Source organism: Eptesicus fuscus, chromosome 18 (genome assembly GCF_027574615.1).
Source record: "Eptesicus fuscus isolate TK198812 chromosome 18, DD_ASM_mEF_20220401, whole genome shotgun sequence".
Classification (NCBI taxonomy): domain Eukaryota; kingdom Metazoa; phylum Chordata; class Mammalia; order Chiroptera; family Vespertilionidae; genus Eptesicus; species Eptesicus fuscus.
In genome coordinates this window covers 35,548,198-35,566,339 of record NC_072490.1, presented here as the reverse complement: position 1 = coordinate 35,566,339, position 18,142 = coordinate 35,548,198, and the positions used below count along the sequence as shown (strand labels likewise).

Genomic DNA, 18,142 nt, shown 5'->3' with positions numbered 1-18,142 from the left:
AATACTTAGGGAAATAATGGATTAAGGCAAAATGTGCTCAGTGTCAAACAGCCCTACAAACTAAGTCCCAAAGAAATAGATGAACTCTGAAGGGCTTTGGTGAGAAACAACCTGAGCTGAGCCTCTGAGGAGCATTGATGGGAGCACTCCAGAAAGGAAGAACATAAGCAGAATCCAGTTAAGAGCAAGTTGCCCAAATCAGCTAGAAAAACAAACTGGGACAGGAAGTAAGAGACCAGGATGGAACCATATCCTGGAAGGACTGATAGCTGTGACTTCAAGGATTTGGGCTTGACTTCTGCGTGCATTAAGGAGCCACTGAAATCTCAGAGCAGAGAAATAACTTACTCATCTAAGTGTTCTGTGCAAATCATTCTGGTAGCACCGTGGAGAATGGAACAGAGCCATTCTACAGAAAGGGAAGCCAAAGGCAGGGTGGGTGATCTGAAAGTACAGCTCTGTGGCCCCGCCCGTGTGGTTCAGTGGTTGAGTATCGACCCAGGAACCAAGAGGTCACGGCACATGCCCCATGCCGGAGCTGTGGGCTCAATTCCCAGGAGGGGGTGTGCAGGAGGCAGCCAATGGATGATTCCTCTCTCATTGATGTTTCTATCTCTATGCCCCTCCCTTCCTCTCTCTCTCTAAAAAAATCAACAAAAACGTATTAAAAAAAAAGAAAAGATACAGCTCTGAGGCATGCAGAAGGTAATGGGACGTTCTCATGGGAGCAGTGGGGATGAGGCAGCAGAACTGACAGGTTGCAAAGTCTCAAGTTGTGAGGGGAGATCAAGTGCGGGAAGACTGACTGGGAGGGTCATAAACCAGTCAATTTCTTCCTTTTCAGAGACAAGGGAGGATGAGCAAAATCAGAGGTAAAAAGAGTGATACTCACAGTCCTGATCTTTGTGTAAGATAGGAAAGATCATCTCCTGTGAGTAAGGATTTGTAAACTTGTTCAAAAGGGGAGAAAACAAACAAAGGTTTGAAAGCAGCAGACGGATAGGAAAAGGTCTGCTGAACTCCCAAGAACTCAGTTAACATTCTCCTCACCTAAGCCAGTTTCCTATTCAGGCAAGATTTGAGTTTAAAGTCTCTTATTTTTATTTAAGTAAATAATGATAAGCATTCTACTCCTTAATGCAGTATTTAGACCCCAATTCTTTAATTTCCCCATTAAGTTTAAGGACAACACTTTCAAAGTTCCAAATCCAAATAGATACATAGTAACATATGCCTTAAGTGTATGCACAGAAGTGTTACGCACAGAAGCAAAATATCAAAGTATAAAAATATCAAATGACATACAGAAGGAGACCCAGAATTCTAGCACTGCAGAAGATTAGATACTGAAGTTTGTTCAGAATCCATGAAATCTAAACCCCCAAGCAACTTACGTTCAAAGTAGGTAGTAGATAAGAAATTAGGTATTTAAGGTTCAACTGCAAGGCACCTGCCATCTGCTACAACCTCATTAATGAAACCAACCAATTTTTTATTACACAATTATTCTGAGTTCAGCAAAGTACTCAAGAGAGGTTGAAGAGGAGATATGATCCCTGCTTTTAAGGAGTTACAATCTTGTTTGTAAACCTAAAGGATGTGAAATGGGATAACAACAGACAAATGTAAAAGGGTACAACAAGACACTAAATATAATTTACATCCAAAATGTGTATTGTGTAATAAAATAGAGATCAGTGTCGATTAAGTGGTTACCTTGTGAACATCTATTTTTAAGTGGTGTGTATGTGTGTGTGTATCTATGTGTGTGTTTCAAAAAGCCACATCAAAGTTTCCTTCCTCAGTTTTAGCATATGCCTTAAGTATGTTAGCATCATAGAAGATTAGATATTTAAGTTTATTCAGAATCTATGAAATCTAAACCCTTCTCTGACCTGCGGATCACACTTTGATTATTTCCTGGGTGCAAGGAAGTACTGCAACAAGGATCAACAGCCTGAGGAAAGGCACAGAGGCAGGAATGAGAGGCTGGGGCAAGGAGACACACCAGCCAGTAAAAACTGAACATCCTTGTTAAGAAGCAGAAGAAGCTAAGTCTGGGTGAGCATGATGTGGATTTAGGAAAGAGCTGAAGGCTACCCAGACAGGTCCACACTTAATGTAGTAGGCAACAGGCAGTCATTATCGGTCCCTGAGCAGGCTGGTAATATGATGTCAATGACACTTTAGTTTAGCAGTTCTGGGAGGATGATTTGACTTGAGGGAGTGAAGTGGGGAGTCACTGGAAGCAGATCAGTGAGGAGGCTTCTGTAGGAACCAGGTGTGCGATAAGGACAATAGGGCTGGTAATAATACAATAAAACAGGTGGGAGATGAAGACCAGGGACTAGGCATTATCTAGCCACAAAAGTCATAAGCAAATAAAGGTGAAAGATAACAGTAATTTGTTTAAAGTCTTCTGAATTTTATGTCTTGTACAATATCACAGCCCAGCAAACCCAATAAAATATATTAGTAAGCCCTGGCCGGTTTGGCTCAATGGATGGAGCGTCAGCCTGCAAACTGAAGGGTCCCGGGTTTGATTCTGGTCAAGGGCACATGCGGGCTCAATCCCCAGTATGGGGCGTGCAGGAGGCAGCTGAACAATGATTCGCTCTCATCCCTGATGTTTCTCTCTCTCTCCCTGCCTCTCTGAAATCAATAAAATCAATAAGAATATTTTTTAAAAATTATATACATACATATATGTGTGTGTGTGTGTGTGTGTGTGTGTGTGTGTGTGTGTGTGTATATATATATATATATATATATATATATATTAGTAATGTGGCAGAAAAAAAAACTATGGTTACAGTATTTGATGGAGGGTCACACTATATTGAGAGGCAAATTAGCATCATGGCTATGTAAGAGGATGATCTTTGGATGCCAATCTGAGTTTAAATGAGCTCAGCCTCTCTCTGTCTATGTGACCCTGGGAAGTAACTTTACCTTGGTTTCCTCATCTATTAAATGGAGATATTAATATTACCTCCCTCATATGTTAGGATTGTTATGAGAAGTGAATGGGCTTTATATGTATTAAAATTACTTGTCAAAATATATGCAAATATAGTAAATAAATTGCTAAATGATAGTGAATGTATTTTTAAAAAGACAGGGCACTGGCCACTACTTTAGAGTAATCTGGGAAGATTTCTCTGAGGAGATGAATGAGAGCTGAGACCTAAAGGATGCAAAGGATTAACATTATTAAGGGGGTAAGGGGGAGGACAAATAACATTTGGAAAAAAAATCCAAGTCAGGCCAAAGCTGGACATGTGGATATGGAGGAGTGCTGTGACCTGACCACAGCTCAGGGAGCCGGGGGAGAAGACAGGAGGTGAGGTGGGAAAGTGGGCAAGGGCCCGATCATGCGTACCCTGTAGGGCACAATAAAGCTGGGATGGTATTCTAAGCCAGTGGAAAGCCCTTGGATGGCTTGAACAGTTGTAAGCAGGAGAGTGACGTGTCTGGTTTATTTTATATCCTTTATGAACCATAAATCATCCACTACCTTTTGCAAAAGGTTATGCAACATCCGGAAAATAAATCTAAGTACATCCCAGAAGTCTTTTCATCTCTGTGATAGTTTTTATATTATGAGATCAGGATAACCAAAAATACAATAACTCAAAATGCTAACTAACACCTGGACATAGTAACAAAGTGAGAGGGATGTGCTTCTGGAAAAAGCATGTATTTGTAAAGGTGTTATACTGTACTGAAATCCGTTTTTGCTCTATGGTTAGAGCAAAACCACTTTCTTTCATGGTTGTTGTCAACATGAATATTAGTCATGATGACTAGAACATACATTTTGTTTTGTAATTTCTTTTTCCAGCAATAGTCATGTGTTTTCTCTGCCAGCCCACCTTCCTTTCCTCAGACTCCCTTATCTTTAATACTATGTTCTTCCAAATAGCTTAAGGTTGAGAATGAGAGAACATTAGGTATCAATTCTAAAGCTACTAAAACTTAGGGGCATTCAGTGCAAATGACAAGCTCAGCTATAAATTTGAACTCCATTATGTTGGCCTTCCACAAAGAACGGTCCAATTTTGATCAACAAGAGGACAAGGGCACCTGTCTGGGGAACAGAAGTACGGGCTGTATTGGGTTGTATTTTTTTCAGGCAAGGGAATGGAAATTCAAGATGTGTATGCAAGTGTTCCAAGGAGATTCCCAAGGTGAAAGCTACAGCACCAGGCTCGCCTTACTGCGTGATCTTCCAGTAACAGTGGCTAACCACAGTATAATTATGAGAGTACTAGAGGCCCAGTGCACGAAATTCGTACACTGGGGGGGGGGGGGGGGAGTCTGTCCCTCAGCCCAGCCTGCACCCTCTTGCAGTCCAGGACCCCTCGCTCCTTACCGCCTGCCTGCTTGCTGCTCCTTAGCGCTGCCGCGGAGGCGGGAGAGGCTCCCGCCACTGCTGCTGCAACTCGCCAGCCTTGAGCCCAGCTTCTGGCTGAGCAGCACTCCCCCTGTGGGAGCGCACTGACCACCAGGGGGCAGCTCCTGCATTGAGCGTCTGACCCCTGGTGGTCAGTGCACATCATAGCAACCGGTTGTTCTGGTTGTTCCGCCGGTCGCTTAGGCTTTTATTATATAGATGAGAACCAATGGGTATAGAGAGAAGCACATTCAAACCTCCGGACCAATGGGTATAGAGAGAAGCACATTCAAACCTCCGGACGTTCCTGCCACACTGTCACTTGGCCAAACGCCAGAATCAGGAAGGCATCAACCTCCAGTGGACTCCTCAGCATCCCTAATTCCTGTTGGCCCTGTTCCATCACCCTATCCCCCCATCAGGACCACCTCCCTGGGCTAATCCAATGTGGCCTCGTTAATGAAGTACAACCATAGGACAAGCCTACAAGTATGAACTAGCACAGGGTGTATGACCCTTTGGACTGTTACGAATTTACAGGCTTTCATTGGGTATCTCCTCTGAACCCCAAAAGCTCTCTGAACCCCATCCTCTTGGAGGGTTTTTTTTTTATTTTTATTTTTTATTGATTTTTTACAGAGAGGAAGAGAGAGGGATAGAGAGTTAGAAACATCGATGAGAGAGAAACATCGATCAGCTGCCTCTTGCACACCCCCTACTGGGGATGTGCCCGCAACCAAGGTACATGCCCTTGACCGGAATCGAACCTGGGACCCTTGAGTCCGCAGGCCGACGCTCTATCCACTGAGCCAAACCGGTTTCGGCCTCTTGGAGGGTTTTTATGGAGGCTTCATTATATAGGCATAATTGATTGAATCACTGTCTAGTGCAGTGATGGCGAACCTATGACACGCGTGTCAGCACTGACACGCGTAGCCATTTCTGATGACACACGGCCGCATGCCCAGGATGAAACATTTGCGACTAGAGTCTTGGAGTTAGTTTTTTCCTCAAAGTGACACACTACCCGAGTTATGCTCAGTTTTTTGGCGAAGTTTGACACACCAAGCTCAAAAGGTTGCCCATCACTGGGCTAGTGAATCAACCTCCATCCCCTCTCTATTAAATACATAAAGAATATCCAGAAAAGGAAACTTACTGCTCTTGAGTGACTGACACTGAATGTGGCCACACTGTGTTCAATTTGGCTAGCTGTCCATCTCGGAGAGAGGAGTAAGTGAAATAAAATCTCAGACCAATCAGCACCAGATTCTGGTGGCCCCATGCGAGCCCAGCTTCAGGCACATGGGGTAGATGTGCATTAACATCCTCCTCGCTGTTCTTCCCCAGTGTGTCCTAATTGCTGCCCCCCTATATTTCTGCAACACACATTCTTCCTATAAACACCCAGTTCTCAGATCATCCTCTCTGTTCTTCCTGCTAAAAATACCTCTCATTTGTGTAAGGCTTTTTCCTTCTCACACTTTACCCTCTGTTAAGTCAGTTCAGCCAGGACCTGACTAAAGTTTAAGCCCTACTTCAACAACACTGTCACTCATTCAATCAACAATAAATCAATGAAAGCCTATTTTGTTCTAGGCTTTGCTCTAAATGCCTAACACTAAATGTATGGGCCTCTCCAGACCCAAGTTTCCTCACTTAAAGAAAATCATAGTAACACTGCCTACTTCACAGTTCACAAGCTTGGCATGTGGATTAAATGATATAATGAAACCAAAATTGCCTTGTAAACTCAAGTAAGAAATGTATGTTCTCATTCTACTACCACTATCACCATCTTATAGCTGTACAACACATACTTTCCAAAAACACATTCACATAAATTACCTCATTAGATTCTCACTGAGTGTTGACCAAATACGATTACTAATATTCTTCTACAGATGAAAAACCAAAGTGCCAAGAACATAAGTGACTTCTTAAAGAAGCTAAGCCTGGAATCCAAGTCTCCTCACTCACCATAGAACGCTATTTTTACTATTCTTTTTTTTTTTTAATATATTTTATTGATTTTTCACAGAGAGGAAGGGAGAGGGATAGAGAGCTAGAAACATCGATGAGAGAGAGACACACATCGACCAGCTGCCTCCTGCACACCCCCCACCGGGGGATGTGCCCGCAACCAATGTACATGCCCTTGACCGGAATCGAACCCGGGACCTTCCAGTCCACAGACCGACGCTCTATCCACGGAGCCAAACCGGTTTCGGCTATTTTTACTATTCTTAAGCTGATTTTCATAAAGTGCTTTTGGAGAAAAGCACAGTGATTATCAGAACAACAACAAAAACAACCTTCCCTCAGCAACCAAGGCAAGGCAGCTATAGTCTGTGCTCTTTCTCCTACACCTTGAGACATGAATCAGCAATAGCCCGATAGTTCCTAAAGTAAGCCAAGGGAAGCAAGCCCTCTCCTTTCGGGCACATGAACACCATGCCTTATTTTACTTTCTTTGAACAGAGACGGACATGGAATCACAATGAATAGTAACCGAGACAGGTAAGAAGATGCTCACACCAAGACAGTTGATGGTGCGAGTGGGGCAAACAACATAGACTGCAAAGCTATCGGATTCCTGGGGCCGCAGCCACACAGGAACTAAACCTAAGGCCTAAGGACTTCAGGCTCCACGTGCTAAGAAGGATTGCTTCTACTCAGTCCTGCTCAAGGAAACCTGTTAACCTGCGGTAGATAACAGTTAAGGTGCACAAGCAGGGTGTCCAAGAATTCAACTTAACTCTGATACGATCTACCTGGAGACAGAATCAGATCCCAGAGGTTAAGGACTCAGTCCCACAAGACTGCCCTCCACTTCAGATACACAGGTATCTGAAGTCCAGATACACAGGTATCTGAAGTCCAGGTTGTTACCTGTGCTTCTGAGGACTAGCTATAAATACAATAGGTCCTCACAACTCCCGACTTAGCAGGACTGAGTAGAAGCAATCCTTCTTAGCACGGAGCCGTGGAGCCTGAAGTCCTTAGGGCCTTATGTTTAGTTCCTGTGTGGCTGCGGCCCCAGGAATCCGATAGCTTTGCAGTCTATGTTGTTTGCCCCACTCGCACCAACAACTGTCTTGGTGTGAGCATCTTCTTACCTGTCTTGGTTACTATTCATGTGATTCCATGCCCGTCTCTGTTGGGTTCAGTTCATTTGCTAGAGTGACTCACAGAACTCAGAAAAACATGTTACTTACTAGGTCGCTTGTTTATTGTAAAAGGAACAGCCGGATGAAAGAGAGGCATAGGACGAGGTATGTGGGAGAGGGGCACTCTTTCCTGAATGTCCTCGTGTTCACCGACCCAGAAGCTCTCTGAACCCCGTCCTCTTGGAGGGTTTTTATGGAGACTTCATTATATAGAATCCCTAATTCCTAATTGATTAAATCAACCTCCATCCCCTCTCCCCTCCCCAGAGGCGGGGGCAGGAATGAAAGTTCCAACCTTCTAATCCTGTGGTTGGTGGTTCTCCGGGCAACCAGCCGCATCCACAGGTGCTTCCACAAATCACCTCATTCACGTAACAAAAGACACCTTTGTCACTCTCAACCCTGGGGAAATTCCAAAGGTTTGGGGAGCTGTGAGTCACGCATAGTGGATGACGAAATATATATGAAAAATGTATTTTGGTCATGAGTATTTATCCAAAATACTCTTTCCATAGTCATACTACCAAAGATAGAACCTAAGTCCAGCTTTCCTTACCTAGGTATGTACCAGGCATGAATAATTAATTGACCCATATTGCCATCATCTGAAGCAGCATACCAGGTACAATGTCAGACAGACCTGGCCAGATTCCACTTACATCCAATTTCTTACTTTTACACATAACCATTCTTGAAAATGCATTTTGAAGGCCAAATGTCTAAAAATCTGAACAATATACCCACAGTTTATGCTTACTTCCAGAGAATTGTGTGTGTGTATAACATCCCTAGTTGGGCTTCTTTCAAGTGCTAGTCAGCCTCAGGCATAGCCTCAGCATGAGAGCCAGCTTTGTTGGCAGCCCTTCCATTGGCTTAGAACACTAATCAACGTGGTAAATTGATACAGGTGTGTACCCTTCCCTTAAGGTCCCTCCCATGAAACCTCTGCAAGAGACAGGTGGGTTGGGCAGCCAACAATCTAACTTCCAAAGTGGGACACACTACGTATCAGGAACAAGGTTACGTCAGGTGCCTGCCATCAACTCAGCTCTGCCTTTGTTCAACTCCACCTCCCATCACAGCAAGAGATGGAGGTGCCAGTTAGCTTGGGCTGAATACAAGCTAACATGTTTCTGTGTGGAAACCCCTGATGGAATGCTCAATCAACTACTTTAGGTGTTCTGATGCTACAATGGCCCAAGACTAGACTCCATGGACCTCCTCAGCCCCGGGGCTAGGGGAGGGGAACAAAAGGACATAGGGATCCGATATTCAGTCATCCTGACCCTGGCAACAAGAGCTGACAAAAAAAAAGTGCCTCCATGCAAAAACTAAAATCCTAGTTACCATAAAATGCAGTTTGCTTTCAGTGTAAACTGCGCAAATGCACAGACGACCTGAAAGCTGACCATGGGTCAGGTGAGGGCCATCTATTTAGGCTCACAGCTGCAAAACCAAACTTAGGTTACAGCCTACTTCATGCCCTTTATGTGAGGCTGCCCAGTGCTGGTGTAAAAGGCTTACTGCTGGCTGATGTCACCCATCTCCCTACAGTGTCCCCTGGAAAGTACTACATGGTGGGCCCTCTCTGACAACCACTGTGTCCAAGGAGGAAAAATAAAATCCACATCTGGACTTTTTGAGCAGACTACCAACTCCCACCCTTTTGTAACACTGTTGTCAAATAAAAACAAGCTATCTTTTTCTATCTTGTGTTTAGGCTATTGTGAATCTGTCTCATTTTCAAGACCTCAGCCTTGTACAGCACCACATAATAAATAAGAGAAACTTTGGAATTTTAGTTTACTCTGGATATGTTTGTTCTTGCCATTTGTTTTATTGGGATACTTAAGACTTTCCTATTCACAAGTAACCTGGTGCCTCATCCTCTCAGGAACTTGTTACCCCCAAGAATGAGATACTTGAATTTGCATCCTAGTCCAAGTTGGCAAACTTCCATAATACTCCAGGTCTAACTCTCCACTGTTCCCCAAATCTCAACCATCAGCTTAGTAAGAGCCTTAAGTCTTCTAACCCATGACACGTTGTATCATTAGGAAGCACTCCAGTTCTCCACATGAGTAAATACAGTCAATTCTCATTATTCACCGTAGTTATGTTCTATAAAGGCTCTGTGAACACTGAATTAGCCAACACTGAACCATTACTCCTAGGGGAAAGACAGGGTTAGGTTCCTGCAAGCCTCTGGTTACAACATTTTTGTCAACTGATCAATACATAATCTTGTTTTATGAGTGTTTCTATTTAAAGACGCCTTATTTGATATCTGTTGTTGATTCATTAACACTGAACTCCGGGCCAACCGCATTATAACTCATGCCTAGACAAAGCTTATCTAAATGCGCTTCTTTTTTATGTAAGGCACATCACAGCCTCCTTGCTCTTAGGAACACTCAGCACTTCAGTATTACGCTTTTTAAACAGCAAAACCGCCAACAAAAAGCCCCCAAATGAGAAAAACATGGCACTCAATAGACTGCAAAAGCATACTTGTTTACAGTATGAGAGTTGAAACAAGGAGGCAGAGTATTGTTTTGTTCAACTGAGGCTGGGAGCATGCATTTCAGACTCACATTTACCACTCTGAGCATGTGCATGATTGCAAAAGGGCTGCAAATACTGCTTTGGGAATCACAAAAACATTTTAGTAAGTAGATTCTCAAATACGGAGTCCACAGAAAATGAGAATGAGGATCAACTGTATGTTTATAACACCCGAGAGACAAGATTGTCCTTCTTCCCAAAAGAGCTATTACACTATATCCCAGGTAGAAAAAAATATTTTCGGGTGTTAGCAGCTCCCGCATACAACTCCTTCCTTCCCTACCTTGGCAGTTTATACTATCAGGATCTGACGGTCCAATTTCTAAATTGCTGTTGTTTTAATGTGGACAGATCCTAAACGGCTACCAGCTGATTGGCAGCACTCACTTGTCTCAACCATTAAACTCGCCCATATAGATTCATCCAATAACTTTAAATACGCTCCCTAAAAGAATTACAAATCAGCTTCAGTTCACATTTCTTCTACAAACTTTTTAATTAAAAAAACTTTCTCTGTCACCAGGTTTAACTGCAACAGCCTATCTAACAAAGGCCAAAAACAGACAACTTGATATATGAAAATCTCTACAGTGTCAGAATTGTATTTACATTAGAATTCTGCCAATGTACAGGGGTGGGCAAAAGTAAGTTAATAATCATCATCGTCATCATCAATACAATAATAAATAATACAAGAATAAACTACTGCATACTCACAACTGTAAACTTACTTTTGCCCACCCCTGTTCTTGACTTTTACCTCCTGAACTTACAATTCTTATTATTTTATTGTCATATTCAAAGTTGCAAAAACAACTTTTATTATAGTTATTTTACTTATTTGATTAAGGCAAACTAAAAGTTGCACAGCAAAACTATCCAGGAGAGACACCTGAAGAGACACAAAGTAAAAATCTTCCTTAGGATTTTTTTTTTTTTTTTTTTTTTTGCAACCACCAGAGGTTGGGAACTAGGCGACTCCATAAGGAGATAAAAGGAATTTCCCATTACAGAACTCTTATCAAACGGAACATTTAAAAGTGAAAGTTTTTAGTTTCATAATTATCATGTCCGTTAAAATCCTAAGGTAAAGTCCTAGTCCTAAATCAGTTGGGGGGAGTGGCAACGGCTGTGTTTATGAAGCTCGCTAACGTCTTCAATGACTTTTACAAATAACAAAACACAAATACTTTTCAGAGCACATTATTCCAATTCCTGAAACTCTGTTAATGTATTAGGGCAGATAATATCACCCCCTTACAGAGGAAAATAAAGCACAAAAGGTTAAACAGAAGTAATTTTCCCTGGTCACAAACTATCGAGGTGACAAAGTCAGGACTTGAACTCAAGTCTCCAGAAGGAATCCAGAGCTGTTTTCACCACACACACAGTTTTGGAATGCAGTCCATGATTATAATTTAGAGCAGGATTGTTTTCTTAATGGTATTGTTTTGGTCAACATAAAAATTAGTTTGCATTTCCTTCTACATGGAAAGCAAAGGCAGGCTTTCCCAGAAGTGTGAAAAAAAACCACGGCAGGGGAAATCAACCTGGGATTAAAATTTTGCCAAAGTTAAAACAACACACGGAGGGGTTTACATGGGGGAGGTGGCTTTTCAAGCCAGATGTAACAGGAAACGCACAGAAAACACACACACACACACACATACACACAACTGTGTCTTGAGTATGAGGCAACAAACTTCCTAGGCAAGCATTTCTAAGCCCATTATTTAAAACTGGAGCATCGAGATTTAGAGATGCTCAAGTCTGAAATACAGCCTTTAAGGCTGCTGACCCCAAAACTCTCTTTAAAACTACTCAAGCTAAACCCCTCAGTCATGCGCAGACCTCATTAGCTGCAAGCAGGAAACAATGAATGTTACAAGCCTGTGGACTCCCAGACCAGAGCAGAGTTAAAGCTTGGTCTGCCAAAATGGAATGCAAAACTGACCTTTATGTACTAACAGAATACTGAGCATTCAATGTTTTTGACTTTGGGTGTTCAGAGGAAACATTGGCGAGCCTTCATTTTCGTCAGGTAGGCTTAGGTTTATAAAGAAAAAAAAAATGTTTTCAAACTCTACACACTGGGCGGTAGGACCTTATAAATAAAGGGGGCAACCAGCCGCTGATACAAACTGGAAGAGCGGCCTCCACCCCCGTCCGGCAGGCTGCTGGTTCTTATTAACCGGAGAAGGAAACACAGCTAGCAAACACACAGCACCGAGGATCAAAGTGAAACCGATTTTTTCACCATCCAGCTTCAGCAGACGAGCCCGTGCCAATAAAGCGCATGGCATTAAGTTAACAGCAATAGCGAGTACTCTCGTCCTCACCTAAGACATTTAAATTTCTCAGTGTCATGAACCAAAGAGGACTTGAAGCAACACACACAAAAAGGCGACCTCTGCTTTTCGGCGAGGCCTGCCCTGGGTGCAGGAAGAGTGTGCGGCTGGGTTTTGAGGAGGGGGCAGGAAGTACACCGCGAGGAGAGAGGCCGGTCCCAGCTGCCCATCCTCAGCTCCTCCCGCGGGCCCGCGCGCAGCCCCCCCGCGCCGCTGGCCAGGACCCAAAGGGATGCGGGGCGCCGGGGCCCGTTCCTGCCCCGCTCCCCCCGCCCCGCTCCCCTCTCAGCACGCCTTCCACTCGGGAACCCCTCCAGAGGCTGGACATCTACCTCAGAGAGCCCGGGCGCTTCGGTTCCCACCCGGCGCCTCGAGTGTCCCCGCCGAGAAGGAGCCACCGCCTCCTTTGCAGGAGGACGTCCTCGGTCCAGCTCCGACTCAGCCCAACCCTGCGTTCCCCCGCAGGCCACCCCTCACCCGGCCTGGGTCCCGCCAGCCCGCCGGCCCAAACCCCCAGCACTCACCGCCCAGCGGCTCAGGGCGCGCCCGCCTCGGGCCGGCAGGGCCCCGTGGGAGCGGGGGCGGTACCTCCGAGCGCGCGGGGCGCACTGCGGGGGCGCGCTCCCGCACCGACGCCCCCTCCGCACACCCACGCGCACACGCGGACAGCGCGCGCCGGGCCGGCTCAGCGGCGGACGCGAGCGCGGGAGCCCGAGGAATCCCTGGAATGAGGAGCCGCCCGCTCTCGCCGAGGCTCCGCCGGGCTCTGCCAGGCCCGACAGGCCACGCCCACGGCCACGCCCCTCCCACCGAGCAGGTGGGGCTGAGCCCAGGTGAGCCGGCGGGGAGGCGCGAGCCGGGCCGAGCGCGCCAGGGGAGGCTCGTTTCCCTTCCCCCTCCCGCCGCGCGCCGGAGGCGGCTAGCACCGACCGGGCGGGGGCGGGCGCTCTCGGGGGCGGCACGGCCGCCCAGGGCCTAGCGCCGCGCTGGGCCCCCGGCGGAGGCTCCAGTCCCAGGGAGCGCGAGTAGCCTGCGTCTCCCTCACATCCCGTCCCCCAGGCCCCGCCGGCGGGAACACAGCCGGAGTGCACACGCACAAACAAATGGGCCTTCCCGTGCGCTCCCAGGTGCCTGCTGCTGGGGGCCAAGCATGCTCCTCACGCGCACACAGTTGGCTCTCGCCCCAGTGGACCACAGCACACGTGACACCGACGTCCACGGGCCAGCCGCGCTCGATGCCCATGGCACCAGGCGCCCCTTACCCGCCCCAGCCAGCCGAGCGCGCCGGCGCGCGCCAGCCAGACCTGCAGCACCTCCGCTGCCCTCGGCGTCAGACCCGCACCATCCCGGCCCTCGGCACAGACCTGCCAGGGAAGCAGCCCCGGGGAGAGCGTACCAGCCCCTCGGACGCCCGGAGCTCGGCGTTCCCGCCGGCTCCCCCGCCAGACCGCGGCGCACGCGGAGCGTCCCGCCTCCCCGGGCTCCCTGCTCCCCCAGGCGCCGACCTGGGGCACCACCGCTCTCTCTCTCGCCACCACCCCCCCACCCCCCACCCCCCAGCCACACAGCCCAGACCGGCCGGCGACCGCACGTACCTGACGGTACAGGTCGCGCTGGCGTGTGGAGGTGTGCGCTCAGGTGCCACTGGAATCAGAAGGGCCGCTGCAGTCCAGGACCCTCGGAAGCGGCTCGGTTTCCTCCCATTACAGCATTTTACACTCCACTTTGCACACACACGCACACCAGGCGCTCGCAGCGTCTTTCCTCCCCTTCCCTCGCCCAGAGGAGGAAGTCCTAGAAAATCAAAACAGTGTGGAAGGGAGGGAGCAGAGGAGGGAGGGACGGAGATCGCAGGGGAGAGAGTCCCCTCCAGCCGCTCACACACACACCCGTGTTTGCTGTGTTTGGCAAACTCCTGCTGGAGTCCACAACCCAGTCTGCTTTGAGAGGTGCCGGGGGGAGGGGGGGGAGGAGAAGGAGGGGAGGAGCCGAGGGGGAGGAGGTGAAACATTTCTAATTGGTGCAGGTTCTTGTTACAGCAGCAGGGTAGACATGTGACCACGAAAAGAAAAGGCCTGTCTTTAATTTTTTCCTGTCATTCTCTGGAGGTTTAGTGGTGGGGGCTGGGGATGGGGTGGAGGCCTGATACTCCCCTGTCCCCGGCAGCCCTGGCCCCATTGTTTTCTCAGACCGCCACCATTAAGAAAACATTTGCTTAACATATCCAGCCGCTAACTTCGTCAAATAAATAGCCAGAGACTGGACTTCCTCTGGTTTGCTTGAGATGGCTTCACGTTGCTCGCCTTCTAGGAGTCCTCAAACCTCAGGCATGATTAGAAGCTCCTGCTCTAGGGCTTTCTCTGGGAAAGGGCTCTCTCTGCAGAGAAGGGATGAGAGCCGTAAAAACAAAATGCCAGCTTGCATTAATGTTGGGGGGAATGCTTTGCAGTTTTCAAACTGTTTCCCCTTCTATCACCTCATCCCAACGTATAAAGCTACAGCACGTTAACTCTTATCTTAGCCCCTGTTGGGCATTCACAATGCCATTCTGCAGTAAGATTAGATGTTTGCCTGAAACAAGTAGAGGCATCACCTGAACCAGAGACCAGGTGCGGTGGCCCCTTGTGAAATTCCCTCCTCTCCAGTCCACACGGTGGGGCAACCCAAGTGACAAGTCTACCCAAGCACAGCTGCCCCTGGTTGCCTGGTTCCCAGATTACAATCCACCGATTATTGGAGCCTCCTGGGCTATTGATTATAGCCCAGGAGGCTCCCAGTCGTCCCAAAGATATATATATATATATTTTTTTTTTTTTACTTAGACTCCATTTTAGTTCATCAATAGTCTTAGCGTAAGGGGAAAAAAAAAAAAAAACCCTGAGAAAAATCATAAAGCGGAGGTTTTCACCCTGCCGTATCAGAACAGTGAGTGAGGCAAGAGTGAGGACTGCTTAGGCAGATTGATTTCAGGAAGTGTGGCAAGATAGAAAAAGGGCTTTAGATTCCGACAGACCTGGATTTTAATCTAAACTCCACCTCCATCAGTTAAAGGACTTTGGGCATATTATCAAGCCCAGTTTTCTCATGTGTAAACCAGAGATAATAATTCTTACGTTGAAGAGCCATTACAGGGACTAAGAACTAAGCTGATCTTTCATGAGCATTCGCATCTCCCTCCTTCTCTCCTCCTGCCTTAAATTCGGGACTGCTGGGACACCTTTATAAGCAAGCACCCACCTCAGTCATGGAGGGATAGGAAAATGATTTGCCCAGACAATGCAAATGAATAACGATGGCAACAACACTACCAACTGCACATTTATGCAAAGGCTCTGGGGTTTACAAAGTGTTCCCACATATCATTATCTCATTTGATCTTCATGACAACTCTGCCATCTGTATGCTGCCAGATGATTTTCATTTTTGGGTCAGTGTAGAGGTCCTAAAGCTTCCTCTTTAATTTCCATCACAGCTGAGAGCAAACCTTGCTCTGCAGATAAATCATGGGGACAGGGGCCCTTCTCTCATGGATGTGACCAGTCTTCAACCTTTCCAAGGATTAATCTCACTGCTTCCCTGACATCAGCATCAGTGTGACTTCGCTCTGGCCACATCTAAGCATGGTTGTTTTAGTCTGGCTGTTTTAGTTGTGCTGAGGAAAGGCACACTCAGGTTAATGTAACAAAACGGGGGCATGCTATCAAGATGTGGACTGGAACTGGAACGTGTCCGATACATAGACTATTCACACAATGGAATATTAGCAGCCTAAACAAATGATTTTCAGTGACCTACAACAATAGGGATGAATCTTGACAATATTAAGTGGAAAACGAGTAAGTTCCAAAGACTGCATACAGCGTAATATACTATTGGTAATGTGAAAAAAAAGAAAGAAAGAAAGAAAAATAATTGTAGGAGGGCATACAACCGCGATAAAACTGTATAAAAAGTAAGGGAATGATGATGCAAAGATTTAGGATGTGGGTTCCCTAGGGAGGAGGGCTCCATAGGATGGATGAGATGGAATCATTTGGTTCGATGTAGGTTATTGTCAAGGTCTTAGTTTTTGGGTGGTGGCTTCACAAGTTCACTATTAAAAATAACTACTTAAGTGATATTTGCAAAACAATGTGAATGCCACTGAACTATACACTTAAAATGGTTAAAATAGTAAATTTTTATGTTATGTATATTTTACTACAACAATTGCTTCTCGGCCTTTTGGCTAAGATCAAGTGTAGTAATTTACCACAATAAATATATATATATATATATATATAAATATATATATATAAGGAGCTGAAGGGAGGAAATGGGCAAATTTCTAGAAAAAAAACACACAACTACTTAAGTAGCTAACTACAAAAATAAAGGCAGGCTGTGCATTGACTACTGATAAGAATGTGTTTCACCCATACGACTGTCAGCTGATTTCTCAACAGAAACTATGCAGGCCAGAAGGGAGTGGCAAGAAATATTCAAAGTGATGAACAGCAAGAACCTACAACCAAGATTACTCTACCCAGCAAAGCTATCATTCAGAATTGAAGGTCAGATAAAGAGCTTCACAGACAAGAAAAAGCTAAAGGAGTTCATCACCACCAAACCAGGATTACATGAAATGCTGAAGGGTATTCTTTAAGAAGAGGAAGAAGAAGAAAAAGGTAAAGATAAAAATTATGAACAACAAAATGACATCAAATACATACCTACCAACAAGTGAATCTAAAAATCAAGTGAATAAAAAATCTGAAGAACAGAATGGACTGGTGAATATAATAGAATCAGGGACATAGAAAGGGAGTCGACTGACAATTCTCAGGGGGAAAGGGGTCTGAGGGGTGCGGGAAGAGATTGGACAAAAATCTTACACCTGTGGATGAGGACAGTGTGGGGGGGGTAAGGGCATGGGGTGGGGTGGGGAATCAGGTGGAGGGGAGCTATGGGGGGAAAAAAAAGAGGAACACCTGTAATAATCTGAACAATAAAGATTTATTTAAAAAAAAAAAAAAAGAATGTGTTTCACACCAAGGATTTTGTAGATGCACCAGAAGTTGATTTTTAAAAAATAAAAGTAATCCAGAAGGAGAAACTAGATTGGCCCTGAGTTGATCATGATTGAAGCTGAGGGATGTGTGCAGGGGGATTGTTATACTGTTCTGCCTACTCCTGTATATGTTTAACATTTTTCATATTGAAACATTAAAAATAGGAAAAGAAAGTTCAGAGGACAGAAGGATGCTCTATGGATCCTTATTCTGCCTCTTCTATAGGCCACAAGGTCATTGGCCAGTCTCCCTCCCTGTTTCTCTGTGCCTCCTCTTCATTTCATCTTTCTCATCTCTCTACCAAGGAGCTTCCTCGTTGCTTTGGCTCCCTTATTACTGTCCCAACTACTCCTTTTGTCTTTTGCCTCCCTTCCCCTCACACTGGTGATTCCTTTCATACCTTTATAGTTCACATTGCCCAGAGATAGAATCCGATTATTCCCTTTGACTAATCCATAGAAATGGCTGCAATCTGATCTACCTTGTTGTGGTGTGTCCATGAGGCTCCATGAAGTCAGCCATGGTCCAGTGATGAGAAATGGGAGGCAGCGGGGAGAGGCAGAATTACAGAGTATATAACATAGCTGCCAGCGGGCAGGGGTGGGACAGCAG

General features: G+C 45.8%; 1 protein-coding gene and 1 pseudogene across 6 annotated transcripts in view; one reads left to right on the top strand and one right to left on the bottom strand.

Annotated features, from left to right (window-relative positions):
- The window catches only part of VGLL4 (vestigial like family member 4), a 148,048-nt gene extending 133,675 nt beyond the window's left edge, over nucleotides 1–14,373 (bottom strand). For 2 of the 6 annotated variants that reach the window (XM_028127376.2, XM_054729425.1), the window contains exon 1: nucleotides 14,075–14,373. Coding sequence is in view for 2 of the 6 variants with exons in the window: in XM_054729423.1 (XP_054585398.1) it covers nucleotides 7,862–7,905 (44 nt within the window). In the remaining 4 variants the exon portion in view is untranslated. Of the gene's footprint in view, nucleotides 1–7,861; nucleotides 7,969–12,811; nucleotides 12,871–13,003; nucleotides 13,228–14,074 lie in introns of those variants that run through there. The other 4 variants (XM_054729423.1, XM_054729422.1, XM_028127379.2 and 1 more) reach the window with 4 other exon arrangements.
- A 2,314-nt stretch (nucleotides 14,374–16,687) lies between these two features.
- On the top strand, nucleotides 16,688–16,808 carry LOC114228607 (U2 spliceosomal RNA; annotated as a pseudogene).
- The last annotated feature ends 1,334 nt before the right edge of the window (nucleotides 16,809–18,142 follow it).